Source organism: Zalophus californianus, chromosome 2, assembly GCF_009762305.2.
Source record: "Zalophus californianus isolate mZalCal1 chromosome 2, mZalCal1.pri.v2, whole genome shotgun sequence".
Lineage (NCBI taxonomy): Eukaryota > Metazoa > Chordata > Mammalia > Carnivora > Otariidae > Zalophus > Zalophus californianus.
In genome coordinates, this window is record NC_045596.1 from 158,982,193 (window position 1) to 159,005,725 (window position 23,533).

The window sequence follows — 23,533 nt, forward strand, 5'->3', positions numbered from 1 at the left end:
AGCACATAGGACGTGACAACCCAGCAGGTGCTGCTCTAAGCCCCTAACATACAGCCACTGAATCTTCACAACAACCTCCTGAGGCAGGTACTATTATTACAACACCCCTTTCCAAATGGGAAGACGGGCACTGAGAGGACAGGTGATCTGCCCGAGGTTACACAGCTCACGCTAACAAATGGCAGAACTCGTCTTTGAACCGGGCAGTGTGGCTCCAGAGTCGGTGTGCTTGACCACTGTGCAGGACGAGGCAAGGAGAAGGAGACGGACCCGGATCGAATATCGGTCGTGCGCCTGGCCTTGCGCTGGGCATTTTATAGAGATGGTCTCCCTGACTCCTCCTGACGAGCCTGCAGGTCGGGCTTAGACCCATTTCACAGATGGAAAAACGGAGACTTGGAGAGGCGAAGCCACTTGTCCCCGTCGTGCTGCCTGTGGTTGGGGGCCCTGTCTCACGAGGCAAGCTGGCCCAGAAGTTGCTGTGGCAGACGTGGAACGGCAGGACCCCCACCCCTGAACTGGGGGTGCACAACAGAGGAGTGTGCGATGAATGGGCAAACGAGACATGAGCTCAGAGGAAGGGGGCACTGGAGGAGGCCTGAAGCTATGGGGAGTTGAGGGAGCTGAAGCTTCACCTGCCTTCATTCCTAGAATGGGCTTTAGAATGGGCTGCAGGGTCCCTTGGGCCCCTGGGCAGAAATGGTGACACTTTTCTCAGGCACAAGATTTTCACCTCCCCCCCCCCCCCCCCCACCTCACTGGCCTGGCTGCCCCACAGCTCCTGCCTTCTCTGACTCCTGAGCGCTCTCGTTCACTCGTTTATCCACATTGGCCCCCGGGCCTTTGCTCCAGCTGTATGAATCTCCCGCCCTCTGAACAGCCCCCATACCCTTGCTTACAGACCTGCTTTCTCCAAGAAGCCTTCCCTGACTTGCCAACCCCTCCCCAAGCTCCCAAGCTTCCGGTCTCTGGCCTGCTCACCGGACCTGGGCACACCGTGGTTGTGCTGGTGTGCCCATCGCCCTTCCCTCCCCTCCCAGCTGGCCTCCCCTAGACCTCGCTGGCTTTGTATTCGCCACCTCGTCAGCCCAGACTGTCTCATAGCTCCGTGCTGTTCCCCGGACCCGATCTGCTTCTACCCAACGCTCTGTCCTACCCTGATGTGCCCTGTGATTCCAGCTCGGACACCCCCTGTCCCGGGAAGCCCTGGGTGAGTGCACCCCCACCCCCTTGGAGTTGATTGCTCATCCGGACTGCACCGTATCTATTCTTACATGCTGTTTTTGCCTTGAGCACATCAGATTTTCTCCCCCGTTCATTGTGACTTCATAAAAGAACAGACTTGCTTCCTATTCACTTTTGTATCCCAGGCTGAAACAAATGGTGGTTTAGTCAAAGTGAAATATGGTCATACACGTGTGGCTCAGTGTAAAGGCCCACTTATTCTCTGACCTGTGAGCTTGAGCGTCACCTCCTCTGGGAAGCTCCCCCCACTTTCCCAGGGTGGGACTAGAAGCACCTTGAACTCATTGGTGAACATGCCGCCTCCAGTAGTCACCCCATGGTGGCCCGTGCGGGGCCTGACACGTCAGAGGCCCCAGAGACTGTTCGCTGGTACAAGAACAAATGCCCGGAGTGACTATTTAACCTCCTCAAGGGCAGAGATGGCCTTGCGTGTTCATCTTCGTGCACTGTAGCTCCTTGGGGCCCATCACAGAGCCTCGAAAACGCCAGGGTCTTTAGAACACACATTTGCCAAATGGCTGCTGCAGTTATATGGGTTCTAAGACATCCTGAGGCCAGAGGGGAAGGGGCAAGGAGAATTCCAAGTTCTGGAGCATTTCTGGCCAAGCACACGTGATCCTGAGACGGGAACACTGGGTATGGGCTGGGCTTCCCTCAGGGCCTGCCGTGTCCCTCTGAGAATCACCGAGACATCTGCCGCCGGTGCTTGCCTCCCTCTGCATGGGGCTCCTGGCCCTAGGGCCCCCTAGGTTCTGGCTTGCCCTGGCCCTCTGCCTTCCATTGTCCACCAAGATGCCCAGGCAGATCTAGGCTGGGCCTCCGTTCCAACCGGCCTGGAGCACAGATGTGCTGGGCTCCGCACTGGGCACCGTGTAGGAGATGAAGCAGCCTCGGCCAGGCCCCTGGGAAGAAAACGCCTCGGCTTGGCCCAGGTACTAGCCCCACTCACTTTGTGCCCCGGGCTGACTCTCCAGCTTCGCAGTCCACCTGGCCTGTGTGAGGGGGTGAGGAGAGGGTGAGGAGGTCCTCCGTTGCCTCCCAGTTGCCGGGTGTGTGGGGGCCTGAATTCCTGGACTCCCGTTTCCTGCCCCCACACCGCCCCATCTGCTTTTGGACTTTGGGTGGCTCCTCCCTCGACCTGCCTCTTCAGCCACTGTCAGCCTGTGGCCCTTCCGTGTCCGTCCGGGTGCCCCTTCCTGCCTCTGGCCTCTGGATGCCCTTGGCCCCTGAAGTAGTCATAGCTGCCACTCTGAGGCTGTAGGTAGTGAGCCTCTTGTTCCAACACTGGGGGAGTCTGGGCTGGCACTGCCTTGCCCATGAGGGGGTCGACAAGAGCACCCCAGGCTCTTACCCCTTGTCCCCGATAAACATTGGAATGGCCGGGATGCCCAAGAGCTGGGTAGGGGGCAGAAACCCCAGCAGGAGGATGATGCCTGCTACTCAGGAAATCCTGGGGGCCAGAGCTGGGTTGCTAGGCAGAAGGTCCTAAGCCTGGGGCAGAATGAGGTAGCTTTCTCTACCGGGGTGGTTAGACTGCAGGGGAGGGGAGGTGGGGGGAGGGAGGAGGGGCACTGGGGAGGTGCGGACTGAGAAGAGGAATTAGGTCAGGGATGTGGGTGGGTGGGCACGAGGGGAGGGGAGCATCTGCTCCAGAGCTTCCTCCTGGCTCCAAAAGCATCTCCAACACTTCCCTTCCTCTCCCCCTTACCCCAGGTCCTGGGAGAATTCTCCCCGGTATTCCCCCTCCCCCCCCCCCCCCCCCCCGCCCGTCCAGACGTTGCCACAAGGGTGGGGGGCGGGGTGGGGGGAGGCCAGCCTCAGCTGTCTGAAGGATGGAGGGGCTGGGGAAGTAGGGCTAGGTGCCCAGACGGCCGCGTGTGTGGGAGGGGATGTCCTCAGATGCCCTCCACCCGGCAGTCCCCGCTCTGACGTGGGTGCCCCCCCCCCCCCCCCGCTCCCCGCCCGGATTAGTGGCAGCTTGGCCTGACTCTCCGGGGCTCCTTCCCCCGCCCCCGCCTGCTGCCCTCCCCAGGGCAGGGGGCTGTCCACCCGAGGGGCACTGTGCTTGCCCAGGTAAGGGGCTCTGGGGACAGCGTGAGGGTAGCTGGCTCGCGAGTACTGCTGCGCTTGTCAGCATGAATGTGGGTATCAGTGTGTGTGTGTGTGTGTGTGTGCATGCGCGGGTGAGGGGTCGGTGTGAGCCCAGGGTGGGCCCAGGCGCTTCTGGGGGTGCTGGTCAGCTTGCCTTTGTCCATGAATCCAGCATTGTGTCCACCCGTGTGTGGCTTTCCTTCTGTGTTTGTATCTCTTGCGTCTCCTTCGATCTGCTGCGTCCTCAGGCACAGAACAGCCAGCTACAAGGGCTCTGTGGGCCCATGGCATGGGCTGTGGAGTAGGATGGGGAGCCGGTGAGGGTGGAAAGGGCCTTCTCCCCCAACCCCCATGGCCCCCTGGGCATTTCAGGAGCCTGTCCTGAGAGTCCTGTTCCTGTCCAGAGACTGTGACCTGACAAAGCAGACATGGCAACTGGGGGTGAGATGTGGGGAGATGTCTGTCCTGCTTCCCTGGCACAGTCCCCATCTCCTTGAGGATGACAGTGACAGGCCCTCAGTGCCCAGGACAACCCAGGCTCCCACCCTGCCCTACCCAGCCTCTTCTAGGCCTTAAGCTGAAGGAATCTCCCCCCAGACTCTCCCACAAGCTTCAGCTGCCAGAGGACACAGATGGGGGACCACAGGCACACCCCAGCTCCCTATCTGCACCCTGCAGCCAGCCTCGTTGCGGGGGGGGGGGTGGTCTGGGGCCTGGGACCTTGGCATTGCAGTCTACATTAGACCCTCCACGATCATTTCCCCTGGCACACTGAGGTCCAGGCCACCCCTCAGGGGAGCTGGGGGAGGAAGGCAGTGTTAATAACTCAGTCATGTAAACAGCCCCTACCAGCCTGTCCTGCCACAGACGCGGCCCCTGGGGGGAGGCGGAGGGGCTGAGCGAGTAGGTGCAGACATGAGCCAAGTCCTGCCCGGCGCCCCTTCGGGCCTCCTTCTCTTGAGCCCCCTCTTCTCCTCAGCTGGTAAAAGGATTCCTGCCTCTCTTTCAGTCTCTTGGGAGAAGGCTCCCTCCCAGCTCTTCCTGGCTCCCCTCTCCAGGGATGGCAGAGGGGTGGTGACTCGGGACCAGGCTGGAGGCATCGGAGAACTCATCCCTTCGATGGGCTGGTGGTGGGTGGGATGGTACTGCCTCTGTCCCAGGCTGGGTGAAAGCAGGCCAAGGATGGCTTCCAGAGGGAGGAAGGGGAGTTGTGGGGTGGGAGGTGGGGGCCTGCAGGGAAGGGAAGCGCCCGTTGGGCGTGTGGGTTTCTATGTGTGTCTGAATCTGTCTGTGTGTGTTTGAATCTGTCTGTTTGTGTCTGTGCTCTGGAACCACCCCCGCAGAGGAGCCGGGATGCTTCCTCGGGTGGAGGGTGCCCTGCTTTCCCATTTCCTCTCCTCCTCTCTGCTCCCTCCCGGGAGCCACTCCCATGGGCTCCTCTCCAGTGCTGGGCCTGGAAGCACTAGGAATTGGGATGGGGCAGACCCCCAGAATGCCAGGCTGGAGCAGGTGTCTGGCCTCATCTGGGCCCACCTCCTCTCTGGACACTTGCTGAAACCTAGGCCCTTAGAGTAGGGACAGACTAGAGCCTAGGTCTCCCCAGAACTGCTAAGGCAGGACCCAGTGCCGGCTGTTGGGCCCCGGAAGGGGGCTTGAGTCAAGAATGGTGAAGAGCAGCCTGGCCAGGTCAGGATGAGGCAGGGCAGACATGGGCCAGTGGGGGAGTGGGGGTGCCATGTGCCAGAGCTGAAGGACCACGAGCAAGTGTTCCGGGAGGCACAGGGTCGGCTGGCGTGGGTCAGGCGCCCATCACTGACCCGTGAGAACCCGACTGCCCCTGCCAGCTCTGGCACTGCCCCCCCCAGCCGCCCCGCCCTAACACCCCGGGGGGCACCCCGCCCCACCATGGCCCGGTCCGGCCCCTCCCGCCCTTTGCTCCAGTTCCCGGGCTTGGCACCTATAGTGGGGGTGCTGCCCGCCTGCCAGGCTCCGGGGCCGGGCCCACGGGAGGGTGGGGCGGCTGGGAAGCTGGCACGCTGCCCCGGGGGAGCCTCTCTCGGCAGGCGCCCGGGTGCCGCGGGGGGGGAGGGGGGAACAAAGGGCTCATTCTCCCCGTGCGCAGCCGGTGGCATCGCCGGGGCGTTGGCGGAAGCCCCCGGGGCCCGGGAGGGGGCAGGCCCAGGCGGGGCCGCCGAATCACGGGCTCCTGTTTCCCGCAGGGTGCTGGAGGAGGAAACCGGCGGAGCAGCTTCCCCACTCTCAGTTGCGCGTCTGGCGATGGCGATGAGAGGTCCTGCTGCGCTGTCCGCCGCGCTCTCCCTCCATTAGCCGCTCTGCGCCGTGCTGCGCCCTCGCCGGTGCCTCTCTCCTGGGACCCGGGATCGGCCCCCACTTCCAGGCACGATCCCCTCCCCCGGCCTCTCGGCCTTTCCCCCCACCCCTACTCGGCCATCTCCGACCCGGGGCGCACGTTCCCCCCGGCCCGGCTCCCACTCTCCCTCCGGGGGCACCCGCTCCCTAGGCCCGGCCCGGCCCTCCCCGCGGCGCAGCACGGAGTCTCGGCGTCCCATGGCGCAACCCACGGCCTCGGCCCAGAAGCTGGTGCGGCCGATCCGCGCCGTGTGCCGCATCCTGCAGATCCCGGAATCCGACCCCTCCAACCTGCGGCCCTAGAGCGCCCCCGCCGCCCCGGGGGAAAGAGAACGCGAGCGCGCTGAGCAGAGAGCGGGAGAACGCGTCCTCGCTCGCCGGCCGGGAGGCCCCGGAGCCGGCCCATGGGGAGCGGGCGCCCGGCGCCGGCCACGACGACCGCCGCCGCCCGCGCCGCGCCCGGCCCGCGAAGCCCAGGTAAGCGCCGAGAGGGGGCGCCAGGGGCGGGCCTTCTGGGGACATTCGTAGCGGGGCATTTGTGAGCCGAGCCCGGGCCGCCGGCAGCGAGTGAGTTCCCTGTGCTTCTCCGGACGGCGCCACAGGTCTGAAAGTTAGGATGCCCGACGGGGCTGGACCACGACGGAGCCGTAGCCCCAGAAAACCCGAGCGACCTCTGTCACGGCTCCCTGGGCTACCTCCCTCCTCTCTTGGGGCTTCATCCAGCCCGCCGAGGGGGCCGCGCTGGGGGAGCGCTGCGGCTCCGGTGCCACCTGTCACCCTGGTCCTTTGCACGCACGTTCAATTTTCCCTCCTTTGCCTCTCTCTGGGGCCCAGCCTGCTTTCCCCGCCTCCTTCCCTCCCCCTGCCAGGCTGCAGTTACCAGCGGCCGCCGGCGGCCCTGGCACTGCCTGCTGGACTCGAGCAGCTTGACCCGTCCCAGCTGAGGCCTCTTAATCCCTCTCTCCTGTGCCGGCTCACTCCTTCCCTTGGGGGCTGCGGTGGAGATCTCAGCCCCCAGCAGTTGTCCTGGGACTCTGCTTCCAAAGCCATGAAACCACAGAGAGCTGGGAAGAGACACACCAGGGACTGCCCAAGTGTAGGGAGAGATACCAGCCAGCAGCCCTGCCTTGGCGGCTCTCCCCAGTGACTCCAGCCTACCCTGCCTGCACCCCTACAGGCTTGAGTGGGGCTGAGGGGTGGGGGTAGGCAAGCACCACCCCCGGTCCCACAGACTGCAATGTGGAAAGAGGCCTCTGAGACTGCTAATTTCCAAACCCGATTTTACACAAGGGCACACTGAGGCCCAGAGGAGTGATATGACTTGCCCAAGGTCACATAGCAGGTGCTGAGTCAAAGCCAGGACGCTGTCTTCTTGTCCCCTAGTGCAGTATCTTCCACCGACCTCATCTTTTGGGTTCTCGCCCCTTGCCCTGCCCTGTGGCTCGTGCCCAGGGTCCAGGCTCAGCAAATGCAAGGACATGTCATCCTAGAAATGGTGGTCTCTGCTGAGGGGCTCTGGCCCAGGTGGGCTTGGGCATTTGGGGCAAGGGCTGACCTCCCCACACTTGAGCATCCCACCCAGGCAGGTCCTTCGAGTTGCATGTGGGCAGGCAGCGTGGAGCCTAGCTGTAGGTTGGCACTTGCCTTACTGGTTTGAGCTGCCTTGGTGTTGCCAGGGCGGTGCCCAGCTCTGCCCCAGGCGGTACGGTGCTTGGGGCACGTGCCTAAGAAACTCATGCATTGTTGGTTATGCTCCAGGGACCCCCTCTGGGAGAGCCCCATGAGGGCAGGAGAGTGATGGAGAGTACGCCCAGCTTCCTGAAGGACACCCCAGCCTGGGAGAAGACAGCCCCTGAGAAGGGCATCCTGGGACAGGAGCCGGATACCCTGCCTCGAGATGGTCTGCGCCGGGGCGCACTGTGCCTGGGAGAGCCTGCTCCCTTTTGGAGGGGTGTCCTAAGCACCCCAGACTCCTGGCTTCCCTCTGGCATTCCCCAGAGCCCCAAGGACACGCTCCCACAGGTGGAGGGAGAAGGCCCCCGCAATGGGGAGAGGAAGGCCAACTGGCTGGGTAGCAAGGAGGGGCTGCGCTGGAAGGAGGCAATGCTTACCCACCCATTGGCACTCTGTGGCTCAGCGTGCCCGCCTCGCTATGGCCCCCTGATTCCTGAGCATAATAATGGTGGCCATCCCAAGAGTGACCCTGTGGCCTTCCGGCCCTTGCACTGCCCCTTCCTTCTGGAGACCAAGATCCTCGAGCAAGCTCCCTTCTGGGTGCCCACCTGCTTGCCACCCTACCTAGTGTCCAGCCTGCCTCCAGAGCGTCCATGTGACTGGCCCCTGGCCCCACACCCCTGGGTGTACTCAGGGGGGCAGCCCAAAGTGCCCTCTGCCTTCGGCTTAGGCAGCAAGGTGAGTGTTGGAGCAGAGAGGGTACCTGGGGCTTAGGCCGCTCAGTGTTCCCGAGCGGCCCTGCCTGGCCACAGCACTCTGCTCTTCCGTTCTGACGAAAACATAAGACAGCACCCTAGTAGAGGAGCCTGTCAGCTCAGACAGAGTCAGCCCCAAGCAATTCCTCCTCTGAGCTGTTCCATCTCACTGAGCCTTCCCTGACTTTGGGCCATTTCAGGGACTGATTCACTCATTGTCCACTCAGAACAAGGCCCTGGGAACTGCAGCCTCTGAACACTAGTCTTGTCTTGGGGTTGGGGTCGGGGGACACACAAGGCCCTCTCTCTGGGAGTGGGATGTGCAGGTGTCCCCATGGCCTGTGTCTGTGGCACCTGTCCTCCCACCCCCACCCCCGGCAACCCACCCCCATGCCCAGGAATAAGATTTAGGCTATTTTAAGATCAGTATGATACTCGTCATCAAACAATCTGAATAGATCCTCATAGGCCCTTTGGTGGTGGCAAGCACTAACCCTTTAGTTGCTGGATTTGTGCAGAGGTCTGAGAAATCCCAGGGAGGGAGGGGGGAGGGGGTAAGCTGGGCAGTGGGGAGGCACTTAGGGAGCAGGGTCTGCAAACCAAGATTGAGTTCTTCAGTGTTTTCCTGACCCTTAAGGCCACACAGGCGCACACCTGCCAGTCGGCAGTTCTGCTCATCCTTTGAAGCACTGGGGATCAAAGTCAGCACGAGCTCTACCCCTTCTCCTCTCTTTAGGGCTTTTACCACAAGGATCCAAGCATCCTCAGGCTGGCAAAGGAACCATTGGCAACCGCGGAACCTGGGTTGTTAGGCTTAGCCTCTGGTGGGCATCTCCAGAGAACTGGGGAAGTGGAGCATCCTTCATTCCACCAGAGAGATGGAGAGGCAGGAGTCGGCAGGCATCAGAACCTTTGCCCGTTCCTCCTGGGGCATCCGGACTCTGTTCCCCGGACCCCCTGGCCCCCGTGCCCCCCGGGCCTGGTTCATACTCTTGGCAACGTCTGGACTCTACCGGGGAGTGGGAGCCTTGGGTACCATCTGGGGCCATCAGCCACATCAAGGTGCCCCACTCCTGGGCCTCCTGCCACCCAGGGAGGCTGTTGCTCATCTCACCCACCTGCTAGAGATGGAGGTCTTGGCCCCTGTGGGAAGTGCCAGGAGGGGGGCACCATCGGGCCCAGTGAATCCATTGAGGAAGTGAACAAGGCCTCTGGTCCCAGGGCCTGCCCACCCAGCCATCACACCAAGCTAAAGAAGACATGGCTCACACGACACTCTGAGCAGTTTGGGTGTCCAGGTGGTTGCCCTGGGGACGAGGAGAGCCCTTCTGCCCAGCTGCAGGCCCTCAAGAGGGCAAGCAGCCCTGAGGTCCAGGGAGCGGGTGGAAGCCCAGCTGCCAAGCGCCCGCCCAACCCTTTCCCAGGCAGTGCGGGGCAGGGGGCCAGAGGTCGGCAGGAGATGCTGGACTCATCATTTGGGAACAAGGCAGAGGCCGTGCAGCATGATGACCACAGAGGTAAGGGTGCAGGGGGCCCTGCCTGGGAGGGGCAGCCAGGACTGGGGCTCTGTGGGGAGGTGGGGTCGTTAGGCCCTTTATGAGTGAATCACACAAGTGGTCTGGGTTCCCATCCGGGTGTGATGGTTCTCTGGGAGTTCCTTAGCATCTACAGGCCAGAGCCTGCCAGCAAGTGGCTTCTTATTCCTTCTGCCTCCCCTGACAAGGTCGGCCCTTGTCCCAAGCTGTCATGTGGCAGTGGCAGTGTCACAACACGGTTCAGAGCATGGGCTCTGGAGTCGGAGTGCCTGGGTCCGAACTTTGCTGCCTGGTGCTTTGTGACCCTGAGCTAGTTACTTCACCTCTCTGGGCCTCAGTTTCTTCATCTATAAAATGGGGATAAAGATGGCATCCACCTCGTAAAGACCGCTGCAAGATGAAATGGCATAATTCACATAAAGGGCTTTGAAGAATATGTGGCACTGTATTGAGTACACACTCAGTAAACATTCATCTTTGTGATTGTGCCACATAGCCCCGTCTGGGGCACCGCCCCTCCTGAAGGACCCCGTGTCCCGCCCCAGGAACGAACAACTCCTCCCTTGGCCAGCCGGATCATGGAAACTCAGTTTGGACTTGGCCAGTAGTAGGACTTTGGGTGCATCCTGGACCCTCTGTCACGCTGTGATTCCAGCACTGCTGGCCCCAGTCTCAGCTCTTCAGTGTCACTTCAGTTTCTTAGCCTCCTGGACCACTGGGCCTGGATCGAAGCTCTCAGTGGCCTCGCCCAGGCACCCCTGCACCTGGCGTGGGTCTGTCCGTGCTCTCGCAGGCCTCTGCCGGGGCTGGGAAGCTGTTGGCCCCTCTCCCTTCTTGGGTCACTGCACCTGTAGCGTGTGTTGAAACTATCAGCCTTCTCACTTTCTGGCACCCTCCATCCATGCCCGGATTGTCTCCTCACGCGAACAGGAGGCCAGCAGGATCACCAAGCCCACTGCGGAGCTATCCAAAGTCTGCACTGACTGAGGGGCGCCTGGCTGGCTCAGTCGGTGGAGCATGCAACTCGATCTCAGGGTTGTGAGTTCAAGCCCCATGTTGGGACATAGAGCTTACTTAAAAAAAAAAAAAGATAAAAGGACGTCTACACTAACCGGATTTTGCATGTGGGGCAGGGTGATCGTCCCAGCTGCTCCAGCCACGCACAGCGGACCTCTCCTCTGGGCCGTCAGGCCTTGTCAGGGCACTCCCAGGCTCTCCGCCCAGCCCATTCTGTGAAGTTTCTGGCTGCCTAGGTCACTTTCACTAGCTCCAAATCAGGCTTCGCAGACCGGGGCCTAGGGGCTGGGCTGGCTCTGCATGTGGGCGGGCTGGGGGTTAAAGGTAGGGCCTGGGGTTCACGTAAGCTCGGGAAGCCCGGACTCCTGACCAGCTTCATTGTCTCCTCAGGACCCCAAGATGGTAGGGCCAGCCTCCAGGACCCAGGGCTTCAGGATACATCTTGTTCGGCTCCCCTGGCAGGCATGGCTCCATGCCAAAGCTGTACCCATGCAGCTGGAGAGGCGGGAGGGCTGGCCCGCCACTCCCAGCAAGTGCCGAGGTGAGCCCGTTGCCCCTGGGTGCCCCCGGCACCCTTCCAGTCGGGGCTCCCTCCTTACCTTCCTGTGCCCTATCTCCAGATTGCCTCTGGGAGGGGAGCAGCCGCAGGACGAAGACTCAGCAGCTGGCTCGGAGGAGGGAGGAGGGTCTGGCCCCGAGGCCCGGCTCAGCAAGGGCCTTGCCAAGCATCTGCTAAGTGGTTTGGGGGACCGACTATGCCGCCTGCTGCGGAGGGAGCGCGAAGCCCTGGCCTGGGCGCAGCGGGAAGGTGAGCAGGACCCACGGCGCGGGCAGGAGCCAGGGAAGGCTGGATCTTGTGGTCACAGTGCTTTGACGCGGAGCATGGGGCCTGCAGGGTGTGGGCCCCTCCCTCCCGGGGCCCGTCCCTCCCATTAGCACTGTCCATCCTGATACCAACTCAGGAGAACTCCTGCCTGCTTTGCCCTTGTTCCTGGCTTAGACTCCTAGTCGACATGGGTTCTGACGTCTCTTGCCGGGGCGAGGGATGTTGGGAGGGTGTGAAACCTGGTCCAGTCCAGCTGCTTAAGAGTTTCTGGGTTTGCTGGGGAAACAAAACAGGGTGCCAAGTGTCTTCAAGGGCGTTGGAAAGTGGGGGCCCTCCCTGCGGTTTGAGATTCATAGGCCCCAGGAGGCTAGTAGGGTCTGGGCCGATGCGAAAAGACTGGTGGGATGCCAGGCATTCAGCGGGTCCCTCTGGTTTCAGGCTCTCCCTACTAGGCCCTCCCACAACCCCATGTGTGCATTTGAAAATGTGTACACACCCCTGCAGTAGGGGTGCAGCCTGGGTAGGGGCCCATTGGTGGCTCCCTCTTGTCCCAGAAAGTCCAGCCGCCCCCCGCCCCCCCCCCGCCCCGAGCCGGTCTAGCCTGCCACTCCCTCAGCCTGGATTCCCAGCGCTCCACATCACCCGGTGGCCCGTCCTCCCCGGCTCACCCCAGCTTGTCCATCCCCTCGGGCCTTGGCACTCTCTGTTCCTTCTGTCTGGAATGCCCTTCTCCTCCCTTTCTCCCCGATGAATGAACACTTACTCACCACTCGGGGCCTGTTTGTGTCGCTGCCCCCACTATCCCCACCCTTGCCCTTCCACCCCGTTCTCCTACCCCACCACCCACCCTGTGGTGTCATGATCACTGCCGTGTTTATGGGCCCATCTCCCCTCTCGGAATGTGAGCACTGGGAGGGCAGCTCTGGGCCCTGACCAGCTCTGAGTCCCCAGCACTCAGCCCCACGCAGGGCAAGGTGTTTGGAGCATGAGTAAATGAACGCATGCTCACTGGTGTCCTCCCACTGACCGAGGAGGGCTTAGTCAGAAAGTGTGGGTGAGGGGAGGAGTGGCCTCCTAAGGTTCCCTCTTCTGGTATACAGAGTCCCCTGAAGGGACAGCTCCTCGGGATGGAGGGAGGTGAGGGGAGGACTGTGTTGGAAATGGTGTGGATTTGTAATTCAGGGCCGATGGGGAAATCCCTGGGGCACGACCTGGAGAGGCGAGGCCTGTACTGTCCCTGGGCGGGTGTTCTGAAGGCAGGGCCGTGGGGAGGTTCTTTACAGAGCCTGTTTGTCCGGGGCCTGTCTCCCGTCCAGGGTGGCCCCACAGCGGAAAGCGCTCCCACTCCGCTCCATCCCTGCCTGGAGGTCCTCAGAAGGGACCTGTGGCTTGAGCCTCCTCTGACCCTGTTCTCTCCCGTGGTCAACAGGCCAGGGGCCCGCCAGGACAGAAGACAACCCAGGCGTTCCACGCTGCTGCAGCCGCTGCCACCGCGGACTCTTCAACACCCACTGGAAATGCCCCCACTGTAGCCACCGGCTGTGTGTGGCCTGTGGCCGCATGGCGGGTGCTAGGAGGGCCAGGGACAAAGCAGGTAGGAAAGGAGCTGGGGGCTGAGGGCAGGAGGGCAGGGACGGGGGCCTCGAAAGGGCGGCTCTAAGGTTTGTGGCCATTTCTGGGCTGCCTTTCCCCAAGAAACCCTCCGCCCCCAGCTCCAGCCTCAGCCACCACAGCTCAATGCCCCTTAGAGCAGACTTTTCCCTCTCCCCAGATCAGAGGGCCACGCCTGTGTCCTTGCCCACCCTTAAAAGAAGTCGAGTGCCTACTCTATGCCTCCCACTTTGCTCAGCTTGCACCTTTTTAAACCTTACAACACTGTGAGGTGGGTATATTGCCTCCGTTTTCCAGTTAAGAAAAACTCAGAGAGGTTAAGTGATTTGTTCAAGGTCACACAGCTAAGAAGTGTTGGGTCCAGGATTTAGACTCAGACCTTATGATCCCAAGTCTTACTCTTTTCATGGTTCTCAGCTTCTCCCTTGGCTCCACTCAGTCACCTGAGGGCTTAAAATTTCCCAGTGTTCCAGTAGAGGTAGCCAAAAAGAGTTCCAGGGTCAGAAATGTTTGAGAACACTGTATTCTACAAGATCATCTTGGAGTCCTGGCAATGTATGTCAGCATTTTTCTAAAGTCTCTGCGTTCTACAAGCAAAGAATCCTACGTTATTCTTGAACCCAAGTGTCCCAGAAGCCCATGTTTTATGGATTTATGGATTGTCGAGTCCCTTGATTTAGATGTCATGCCCTTGTGCTTCTTCTCTGACCTTAAGCTGTGGTTACCTTGGTTTCCTGACCTGCAGCTTCTTTCTTCCTACCTCACAGGCCCTCAGGAGGAGTCCACGGAGGAGTGTCCCCAAGAGGCCAGGCATACTGCCAGTTCACTGATGCTCACCCAATTCGTTTCTAGCCAGGGTGAGCCATCTTGGAGGGGTGGGGTGTGTAGAGGGCGGGTCCTGTCTGGATGTGGCTCAGCCCAATCCCATGCCCTCCTGCTTGGTGAGGCCAAGCAGCACAGGGATGGCCTTCTGTCCACACTCACTACCAAACTCCATCTTCCCTCCCCACTCACAGCCTTGGCAGAATTGAGCACCGCCATGCACGAGGTTTGGGTCAAGTTTGACATCCGGGGGCACTGCCCCTGCCAAGCTGATGCCCGAGTGTGGGCCTCTGGGGATGGGGGCCAGCAGGTAAGAAGCTGGGCAGCACTAGCTGGTGAGGGCCCCAAGATTGGGCAGTGTGTCTGGAAATTACTGGCAGGGTTTGGCCCTTGTCTTTTGATGGGGATGAGGGACACGGACGCTGGGTAAAATCAAGCTATTTCTCACTCTCCTCTGGGGATCAGGATCCATGGATTGAGCTCTAGCATCGGCCCCACCTCCCTCTCTGTTTGCTCAGAGCTCCTGCCACTCTGTGCGTGTTCCAGCTTAGCACTTGCCCCATCATGCTGGAGCTGCTCGCTGGCGGGCCCTGTCTCTCCACTCCCCAGGCACAGGCTCCTGCGGGTGGAGTATGGGCCCACCTTCTCTCTATGTCCTGCTCTTAACATAGGGCAGGCACTCAGCATGCATTTTACAAAGGTTTTATAAAGTTCATGCTTTTATTATAAAAATGATTCATTCAAGAAATAGTTTATTGAATGCATTTTGTGTGCCAGACACTGGTACGTGCCCATTATGGAAAATACAAACAAGTATAAGGAAGAATACAGCAATAGGCTATAATGCCACTGTTATCATTTTGACAACTTTCTTTCCAGTCACTTGTCTATATATTTATTCAGCCTATTTTTGTACATTTTAGATCAATACTGTGTGTGGAATTCCGTGAGCAACTTTTTCCCACCTAATGTTATATCACATAACATTCTGCTCCCTCTAAACACAATTTTCTAGTCTGTTGTTAATACTTGTGGGTTGAATTGGATTGAGCTATGTTTGCCGCTTTTAAATCTCTGGTTGGGTTGGGGGGTGGTGGATGGGTTTAACAGAAGGAGCCGACAGAGAAAACTCCCCCAGTTCCACAGTCTTCTTGCAACGGGGACACCAACAGGACCAAGGACATCAAAGAGGGTGAGCAGCTCCCCTGGACCTTGCTCAGACTATGCAGGGAGGTTGGGCTGCGGGGTTGGCGTCCGAAGGACAGATTGGAATGGCTTTAGCCATCCTGTGCCCCCATAGTCTCCATCACTCTTCTCAAATCATTCCTGAGGAAATAAATCTGAATAAAATCTAGGACAAGTCCCCTCACCCCTCTGCAGTCAGACTCCCATCGTAAGCCCCTCCTCCTCTGGAGAGGTTTAGGAAGCTGCCGGCAGGCGGTGGGAGGTGAGCGCCTCCAGAGCAGCTGAGCAGGGCAGCGCCAGTGAGGAGAGAGACTTGGCCAGGACACGAGGGCAGAGCCTGTGGGCAGTGGAGCCTCGAGCAAAAGGGGAAGCCCCTCACCATTTTCCTCCCTGCCAGAGACCCCGGACTCCACCGAGACCCCGGCAGAGGACCGTGCCGGCCGAGGGCCCCTACCTTGTCCCTCTCTCTGTGAACTGCTGGCCTCCACTGCTGTCAAACTCTGCTTGGGGCACGAGCGGATACACATGGCCTTTGCCCCGGTCACTCCTGCCCTGCCCAGCGTGAGCAAGGGCACAGAGGGAGGCCTGGGGACCCTGGGGACACAGGCTGGGCTGGCCCTCCCTGTGGAGTAAGGCAGGTCCTGAGTCATCCTGCCCCTCTGGCCTTCCGTCCACACAGGATGACCGCATCACCAACATCCTGGACAGCATCATCGCGCAGGTGGTGGAAAGGAAGATCCAGGAGAAAGCCCTGGGGCCGGGGCTGCGGGCCGGGCCAGGACTGCGCAAAGGCCTGGGCCTGCCCCTCTCACCAGTGCGGCCCCGGCTGCCTCCTCCCGGAGCTCTGCTGTGGCTGCAGGAGCCCAGGCCTCAGAGAGGCTTCCATGTCTTCCAGGAGCACTGGAGGCAGGGCCAGGTGAGGCTCCTTGCCTCCTGACTCCCAGTTCTCCCGGCCTCGCTTACCCTCAGAGCCTTCATCCCAGGCCCAGGCAGACCTGGCCCATCACCCAGAGTGGGCAGCAGGGTTGGTCCCCACGTGAGTCTCGTGTCCCCTACAACATGCCCCGGCCTGGCCAAGGGGGCTGCCCGTCTGGTCGTTCCCCCTGCATCCCTCTGCCTTTCCTCACTGCAGCCCGTGTTGGTGTCGGGGATTCAGAGGACATTGCGAGGCAACCTGTGGGGGACGGAAGCTCTTGGGGCACTTGGAGGCCAGGTGCAGGCACTGACGCCCCTCGGGCCTCCCCAGCCCACAAGCCTCCACAGTGCAACGTTCTGGGAAGGATTCTCCCGGCCTGAAAGTAAGTGTCCCTGATGTGGGGCAGGGGGAGCTGGGAGGCTGAGCCAGGTGGCAGCGAAGTCCCATGGTGACCCTAGGGGGGGTTTGCTGGAAGCAGAGCCCAGGGCAGACACTAGACCCTCTTGCTGCCACGGGGCCCGAGTCCTCTGGGCAAGGAGGTTCTTCCCCTGGGCCAATGGCATGTCTCCTCCCCTAGTTCGCCCAAAGTCAGACGAGGGCTCCGTCCTCCTGCTGCACAGAGCTCTGGGGGACGAGGACACCAACAGGTGTGTATAGTAGCATAGTACCTGCCTAGCCTCTGACCAGCCCCTTGCCCCTCACCCCGTGACCCTCTTGCCTCTGGGAGTGACCCCAGTAGTGGTGGGCTTTGAGGGGATCTCGGGTGCCTGGGTTGAGTCGGCTGGGCATGACCCCGCCCCCTCCAGGATGGAGAACCTGGCTGCCAGCCTGCCCCTCCCCGAGTACTGTGCCCGCCACGGGAAACTCAACTTGGCTTCCTACCTCCCACCTGGCCCCGCCCTGCGTCCACTGGAGCCCCAGCTGTGGGCAGCCTATGGTGAGTGCCCACACCACTCCTGCCCAGCCCCTGATCCCATGCCTATTACCTCTGGGCACAGGCGTGTCTGTGCCAAAGTCCTGGGGCCCGTGACCTGCTGGTCTCTTCTCTGCTTCCGTGCAGGTGTGAGCCCGCACCGTGGGCACCTGGGGACCAAGAACCTCTGTGTGGAGGTGACCGACCTGGTCAGCGTCCTGGTACGCGCTGAGACCCCGCCGCCTACCTGGCACCGGGCACAGAAAGGTGGGTCCTGGGCCAGAGGCAGGGGTCAGACAGTCTGCAAATTTAGACATGCTGTTTCTCCCCCCACCATCCCCGGGCCCCCCTGAGCTGTTTTTCTTCCACAGACTTCCTCTCAGGCCTGGATGGGGAGGGGCTCTGGTCTCCAGGCAGCCAGGTCAGCACTGTCTGGCACGTGTTCCGAGCACAGGACGCTCAGCGCATCCGCCGCTTTCTCCAGATGGTGAGGAAGGAGCTGGGAGCCCTCCCCTTCCCCTGAGCTGCCCTCATGCTCCCTAGAAGTGGGGGCTCCCAGGCCCTGAAGCTCTCTCCCTGTTGTGCGTGCCCCATGTGCTCACTCTCCCCACCCCCCAGGTGAGCTGGACGGCCTTGACTCACTCAGAGAAGGCAGGTTGGGACCTTATGAGTTGCGTGGTGGGGCACAAAGAAAGAGCAGGGAGTGAGCAGGGACCGAGAGATGAAACGAGAGCTGGAGCTTTTGCAGGCTAGGCACTGTGTAAGGGCTTTGGGTACATGATCTCGGTTAATTGTCACAACCACCCTGTGTGGCAGGCACTGCTGCTTTCCCATTTTGCAGATGAGTAAACTGAAGCTGAGTGGTAGAGCTGAAACCTGAGACTAGGTCATAGCCCTGTTTCTCCTGGGGGCAGACAGCCTCCCCTGCAAGGGCTCCAGGTGGCAGAGGGCGAAGGGAAGCCCATCTGAGACGCCCTCCTGTAGCCCCCCGCCCCCGTGATCTACATCTTATAAGGAGGTGCTCTTTGGGGTGCTAGCAAGTGAGGGCTGAAGGAGGCAGCCTGGTGGGTGGGAAAGACTGGACCAAGATAAGGGGCAGGGAAGGAGAAGATGAGGGGATAAGCAGGAGGCAGGAAGCTCCAGGGGGCTGGGGAGGTGGAAGGCCAGTGTTAAGGTTAGGGCAGGCCCAGGGGTTCTAAAGTCCAGCTGAACCCTGATTGTCCTGGGAGAAAGCCATCCTCCAGGTGTCACCCCTGCTAAAGACACACACAAACACACACACAGACAGACATGCAGGTGTTAACATGGCTGTCCACCACACCGTCCTGCCCACAGGCATGCGTATCTACAGACACACTGACAAACACACAGAGACCCGTAAATATACACACGGAACGCCGGAACACGCCGAAGGAAGCAGACAGAAGCACACCTTCATACACAGATGGCCTCATCTAGTCTGGGTGTGGTCGCTCTAGGCAGTCTCATATGGCCAAACCTGATGATTCACGGAGAAGGTTGGAGGGGCATATTCTCACTGGGTGGCCTGGGAAACACTGATCTAGCTCCAGGATGGATTCTGAGGGCAAAAGAGCCTTGGCACCTGCCTGGGGCCACCCTAGGTTCCAGGCTGGCTCACCAGCCTCCCCTTTCCCCATGGCCCAGTCTTGGAACCCTGAGTCCTAAGCCCAGGGACAATTGCTGAGGTCCTACTGAAGGGGTGGATTTGGCTGGTGGCCAGGTGGAGCATGATGCTGGCATTCACCTCTGCAGGTAACTCCCTGGGCATCTCCTTCTCTGGCTCCCATGAGTCCCTGTCTGCCCAAGGAGCTCCCCACTCTGGTTGGGCTGATGAAGGCCCCCCACCTCCCCCATAGCTATGCTTGCTTCAGAGGCCTCAGCCTGGCAGGCAAGCCTGTACATCCACGGTGCATCAAAGCCTCTGTGTGGCCTTTCCTGGATCTGGGATCTTACATTAATCTGATCGATGCTGCAGATGGTCTCCCCAGGGACATCGAGCTATCTGGTGGCCTACAATTTAGCAGCCAATGCAGGACATTCATGGGACTCCAGGTTAAGAGCTCCTGGTATAGACAGTTTATGAGTTGGGACCATGCAGGACATCTTTCTGGGTTTTTGGAGAAAGGGGTCCAGGGCCAGGGACACAGAGGCTATTCAAAGGCATCCAGCCCCAAGAAAAGTGGGGGTTTAGACCGCCAGACTTGGAGCCCCTAATCCTGTCCTCTACACTCTTTCCAGCCAAACCTCCGACCTGAGCAGCCCCAGCCCCTCACCACCTAGCCTTTTCTCCCGCCCCTATGGCCGCCCCCACCTGCCCTCAAGACTTGGCCACTTCAGCTCTTGGCCTTTGCGCCTCTGGCCTTTGGGAAGTCTGTGCCCCATCCTGCAGCCCTTTCCTCGTTTCCCTCCCTTGCTCATTCCCCCTTCTCTTCCTTGAGGTGTGCCCGGCCGGAGCAGGCAACCTGGAGCCTGGCACCCCGGGCTACTGCTACCTGGATGCAGGGCTGCGGCGGCGCCTGCGGGAGGAGTGGGGCGTGAACTGCTGGACCCTGCTGCAGGCCCCTGGAGAGGCCGTGCTGGTGCCTGCCGGGGCTCCCCACCAGGTGCTTCCCCAGCAGGCCAAGGGCTTTGCAGAGCGCTCAGACCATGCGAAGCAGCCAGAGCTGACACCACAGTGCTCCGGAGGACCCCGGGCCTCACCCCTCCCAGTGCCCTGAGCACTGGGCAGGGCAGGAAGTCCCACCCCACTGTAAGGGCAGGAGAGGCTGAGTGGTCTGGAAGTCATGTAGCCCTGCTGGGCTTCGTGTCCTCGGACGCTCACCCTGCCTGTGCCCTCTCTAGCCTCCCGTTGGCCTGGTTTTGGCCACGCCCTTTGAGGTGCCTGGTGCTGGATCCAGGGCCTCCGCTCTCTGAGAGCTGGGTGGGGGTTGTTATGGGACGTAGACCTCGGGGACAAGAGGGGCAGGGGGAGGATGCGTGAGCCCGAGTCTCCACTGACCCTCTGCCCACCTCCTCTCTGGCACAGGTGCAGGGCCTGGTAAGCACCGTGAGTGTCACTCAGCACTTCCTGTCCCCGGAGACCTCTGCCCTCTCTGCTCAGCTCTGCCACCAGGGACCCAGCCTGTCCCCTGACCGCCGCCTGCTTTATGCCCAGGTGAGTGTGACGCTGGCCAGGAGGGTGGCTGGGATGGCACAGCAAATCCACTCTGTGCGAAGCAAGCAGCCAGCCTGGGCCCAGGAGGGACCTTCTGGGTGGGAAGAGCCCCGGAATGTGATTATAAACACCTTGTCCTTTCTCTTTCTTCTTAGATGGACTGGGCTGTGTTCCAAGCAGTGAAGGTGTCTGTGGGAACATTACAGGAGGCTAAATAGGGGGATCCCGAGTGTCTGGGGTAGGTTAGGGGGGGCAGGTAGATCAGGTGCTCAGTCCCAGCACAGCTTCAGCAGAGAATGACGCTGGGGCACTTGGGGACTTTTGATCAATCCCTCAAACTCCACTCTGGGCACAGGCAGGGCACCCTGTTCCCCACCCCAACCTGGGCCCTAAAGCCAACAACCACGGTGCCATCGAAGCTCACAACTGCCCTTCACAGGCTGGCACCTGCTCCGTCCCTGCATCCCTCTCCACGGTACCAGGCCCACACTGGGGGTGAATGACTCCCTCCGACCCCTGCCCCCTGAACCCAAGAGACAAACAGCCCTTCCTTGGGGGGCCTCGGGAATCGTTCTGGCTTAAGCAACACCTTCTTCTGCTGCCTCATCCCCTACTGTCCCACCTGTTGCCCGAGCTCTGCTTACACCACCCACATCTTCACTGGGCTCCAGGGTGGCCCTTCACACTGCAGGCATGCTGAACAAGGGGCCGCTGAAATCCTGCCCTTTTGCCAGACAACAGTGAAGTGTGGGGAGGGGGAGGACATCAGGAGACTGCCCAGGCTTGGCTGGAGGGAATGATATGGGCGATGCCCTGTCCCTGCTCCCCCGTCTCGCCTCCCTCCTTCATGATTTCCATTAAAGGCTGTTATTTTGTGAATGCTGCTGGAGTGGCAGGCCACAGGGACTGGGGAGGGAGGGGAGACAAGGAAGTGGAGTGGGGTTGGGGGGCACCATGACAGGGACCTCAAACACCCGGGCCTGCTCCTCTTCCTGGGGCCTGGATCCTTCCTTCCCACTGAGGAGCAGATGGAACCTTCCAGGGCCTGGGCCCTGAGGATGCTCCTGACAGCAGACCGCAGACAACGCAGAGCCCTGGGGTTCAGCGGCACGACAGCCTTCCTGTGCGCGCTGGGTCTACGGAGATCTGGGAGCCCCAGCCTGCCCGGAACTGCAGGCTACCCCAGCTCTCCTGTCTGACCCGACCTGGAGCTCTGGGAGTGCGGCCCGGAAGAGCTCTTGCCTAGCCATCTGCCCTCGGTGCCCGCGGCTGGCCCCAGGCCCACTCCCCAGGGACTGGCTCGCTGCCTGAGACAGTTGACAGCCCCTCCCCACCCCCAGGGCCCTCTGTGCGACTCTGCCTGCCCGCGCGCCCTTGTACATCGTAGCGCCAGCATGCTCCGACTCTTGGGATACCTAACTGTTCCTGCAGTGGTTTGGGGAATGTTTTTTTTTTTATGAAATAAAATTTTTTTATTATAAATCTAATATACTTTCAGAACATTTAGAAAATAGGAAAAAGTCACCTGTAAGCTCACCTCCACTCACCCCGAACCCAACCACTATTAGCATTTCGGTGTATTTCCTCGTATTTTCTCCAAGGAGCTGTTTTATACATGACTGAGTCGGTGTGTTTTGTACTCAGTTTCTTCCTTTTAACACTGTATTGTGGTCATTTTCTGTGTTACTGCCTAACCTCCATTTTAAATGGCTGTTTGTGTTCCCTTCTGTGGCTTTGCTGTGATTCACATAACCATTCCTCATTTGAAAGAAAAAAAAAAAATCCGGTTTCTTCATTGTTTGCAGAACTAGGTTATTTTCATTCTCATGGGATAGAGAAAAAAGAAAATCAAGGAGCTCCTACACTTTATTCTGCAACTGTTTTCATTTCACTTTTCATGATTTTGAAGTAGACATTATTTATATTTATTTTACAGAAGAGGAGAGAGGCAGGCTGGGGTTAAGTGAGTCACACAAGGTCACAGCAGATTTAGCAGCAGAATTGGGGTTTGAACCAAGCTTCCTGACTAGAGCCTCCTTTACATTAGTCTCAGCCCTTAATGGACTTCACAGATGGGCTTGCTGTCCTCTCTGTCCTCCTTCCAACAAGGACACTTTATAGCTGATCATGTTCCAAGTGGCACCGAGTGACTCTTCCCTACCTACATTTCACCTTATATAGCTGTGTCCTAATGTCACCCTAGAACCCCAAACACAGGGTGCTTCCTGTGGGAAGACAGAGATGGCCCAGTCACCGGACCTCTGTCTTCTCCACAGGCCTCTCTGCCCCGCCTCCCATCTCATGACAGGCCATAGCACCCTCAAGGGCATATTGGGTCTGACTCTTGTAAACAGCAGGTGGACCAAATGTTCCAGGACTGGCCCTGGGCAGGAAGCCAGTCCAGGTGGAGACTGACCCTGAGACGGCACCTGGGGGCCCTCTTCCTCGTGGAAGCTCAGCTGGCTCACCCCCTGTCTGGTGCTGCCCTTGGGGCCTCTGCTTCTCCCAGCATCCCCACTGTCCACCTTCTGTTCCCGCCCCTCTCACTGGCCCACATGTCACCAAAGTGCAACTCTCAGGGCTGGAAGTGACTCCAGCATGTGGACAACCACTGCCAACTTTTTCTTTTTTCCTTTTTTTTTTTTTTTAAGATTTTATTTATTTGAGAGAGAGAGTGCGCGTGGGGGAGGGGCGGTGGGAGAGGGAGAAGCGGACTCAAGGGGCTCCATCCCAGGACCCTGAGCCGAAGGCAGATGCTTAACTGACTGAGCCACCCAGGCGCCCCTCTCTTTTCTTACAAAGTACATTTTTAGACTTTTGATTTTGAAATGATTTTAGATTTACAGTCAAGTCACAAATATAGTAAAGTTCCCGATTACCCTTCCTCCTGCTTCCTCTCATGTTAACATCTTACACAAAGATGACACAGTAATCAAAACAAGAAATCGTTATCCATACACTATTAACCAAGCAACAGAGTTTACTGGGATTTCACCAGTTTCCCACTCATGTCCCTTTTCTGTTTCAGGATCCACCTATGTCTGCATCTTACAGATGGCCTAGAGGGTAGATGTGGCTCCCCCGAGGTCATTCAGCAAGCTAGTGGCAGGGCACGGGCTCAACCAAACCTCCCCCGCCCTGTACCTTGGGCTACTGCCCTCCTCACCGCCCTGCTTTGCAAGGGGACGGCGTTCCTTGTTCCACAGAGGCCTCTAGAGTCACAGACGCCCTTGCCCCACCCTGCCTGCCCATCCCTGGCCCTGTTTCCAAGGCTGCCTACATTGCCTTCCTGCGCATGTGCGTCCACAAGCTCGGAAATGGCTGCCTCCGGTTTTGCTCCCGTGGGTGCTGGGAGTACCGTACTAGGACATCTACCAGTTTGGCCACTCTTGTCCACC

General features: G+C 59.8%; 1 protein-coding gene across 1 annotated transcript; it reads left to right on the forward strand.

Annotated features, from left to right (window-relative positions):
• Positions 1–6,063: 6,063 nt before the first annotated feature.
• On the forward strand, positions 6,064–21,609 carry HR (HR lysine demethylase and nuclear receptor corepressor). Its single transcript, XM_027600757.2, has 19 exons — positions 6,064–6,183; positions 7,465–8,118; positions 8,872–9,652; positions 11,078–11,228; positions 11,308–11,495; positions 12,943–13,107; positions 13,892–13,981; positions 14,141–14,256; positions 15,057–15,138; positions 15,529–15,692; positions 15,811–16,047; positions 16,264–16,429; positions 16,625–16,694; positions 16,854–16,984; positions 17,108–17,227; positions 17,332–17,447; positions 19,420–19,584; positions 20,007–20,135; positions 20,291–21,609. The coding sequence occupies exons 2-19, from the start codon at positions 7,504–7,506 to the stop codon at positions 20,351–20,353; spliced, it is 3,549 nt and encodes a 1,182-aa protein (XP_027456558.2). The 5' UTR covers positions 6,064–6,183; positions 7,465–7,503; the 3' UTR covers positions 20,354–21,609.
• The last annotated feature ends 1,924 nt before the right edge of the window (positions 21,610–23,533 follow it).

Coding starts and splice junctions, on each gene's coding strand:
- HR (XM_027600757.2), top strand. CDS start 7,504: ATGGAGAGTACGCCCAGCTTCCTGAAGGACACCCCAGCCTGGGAGAAG. Junction 11,496..12,942: donor GGCCTGGGCGCAGCGGGAAG/GTGAGCAGGACC, acceptor CGTGGTCAACAG/GCCAGGGGCCCGCCAGGACA. Junction 16,985..17,107: donor CCAGCTGTGGGCAGCCTATG/GTGAGTGCCCAC, acceptor GCTTCCGTGCAG/GTGTGAGCCCGCACCGTGGG.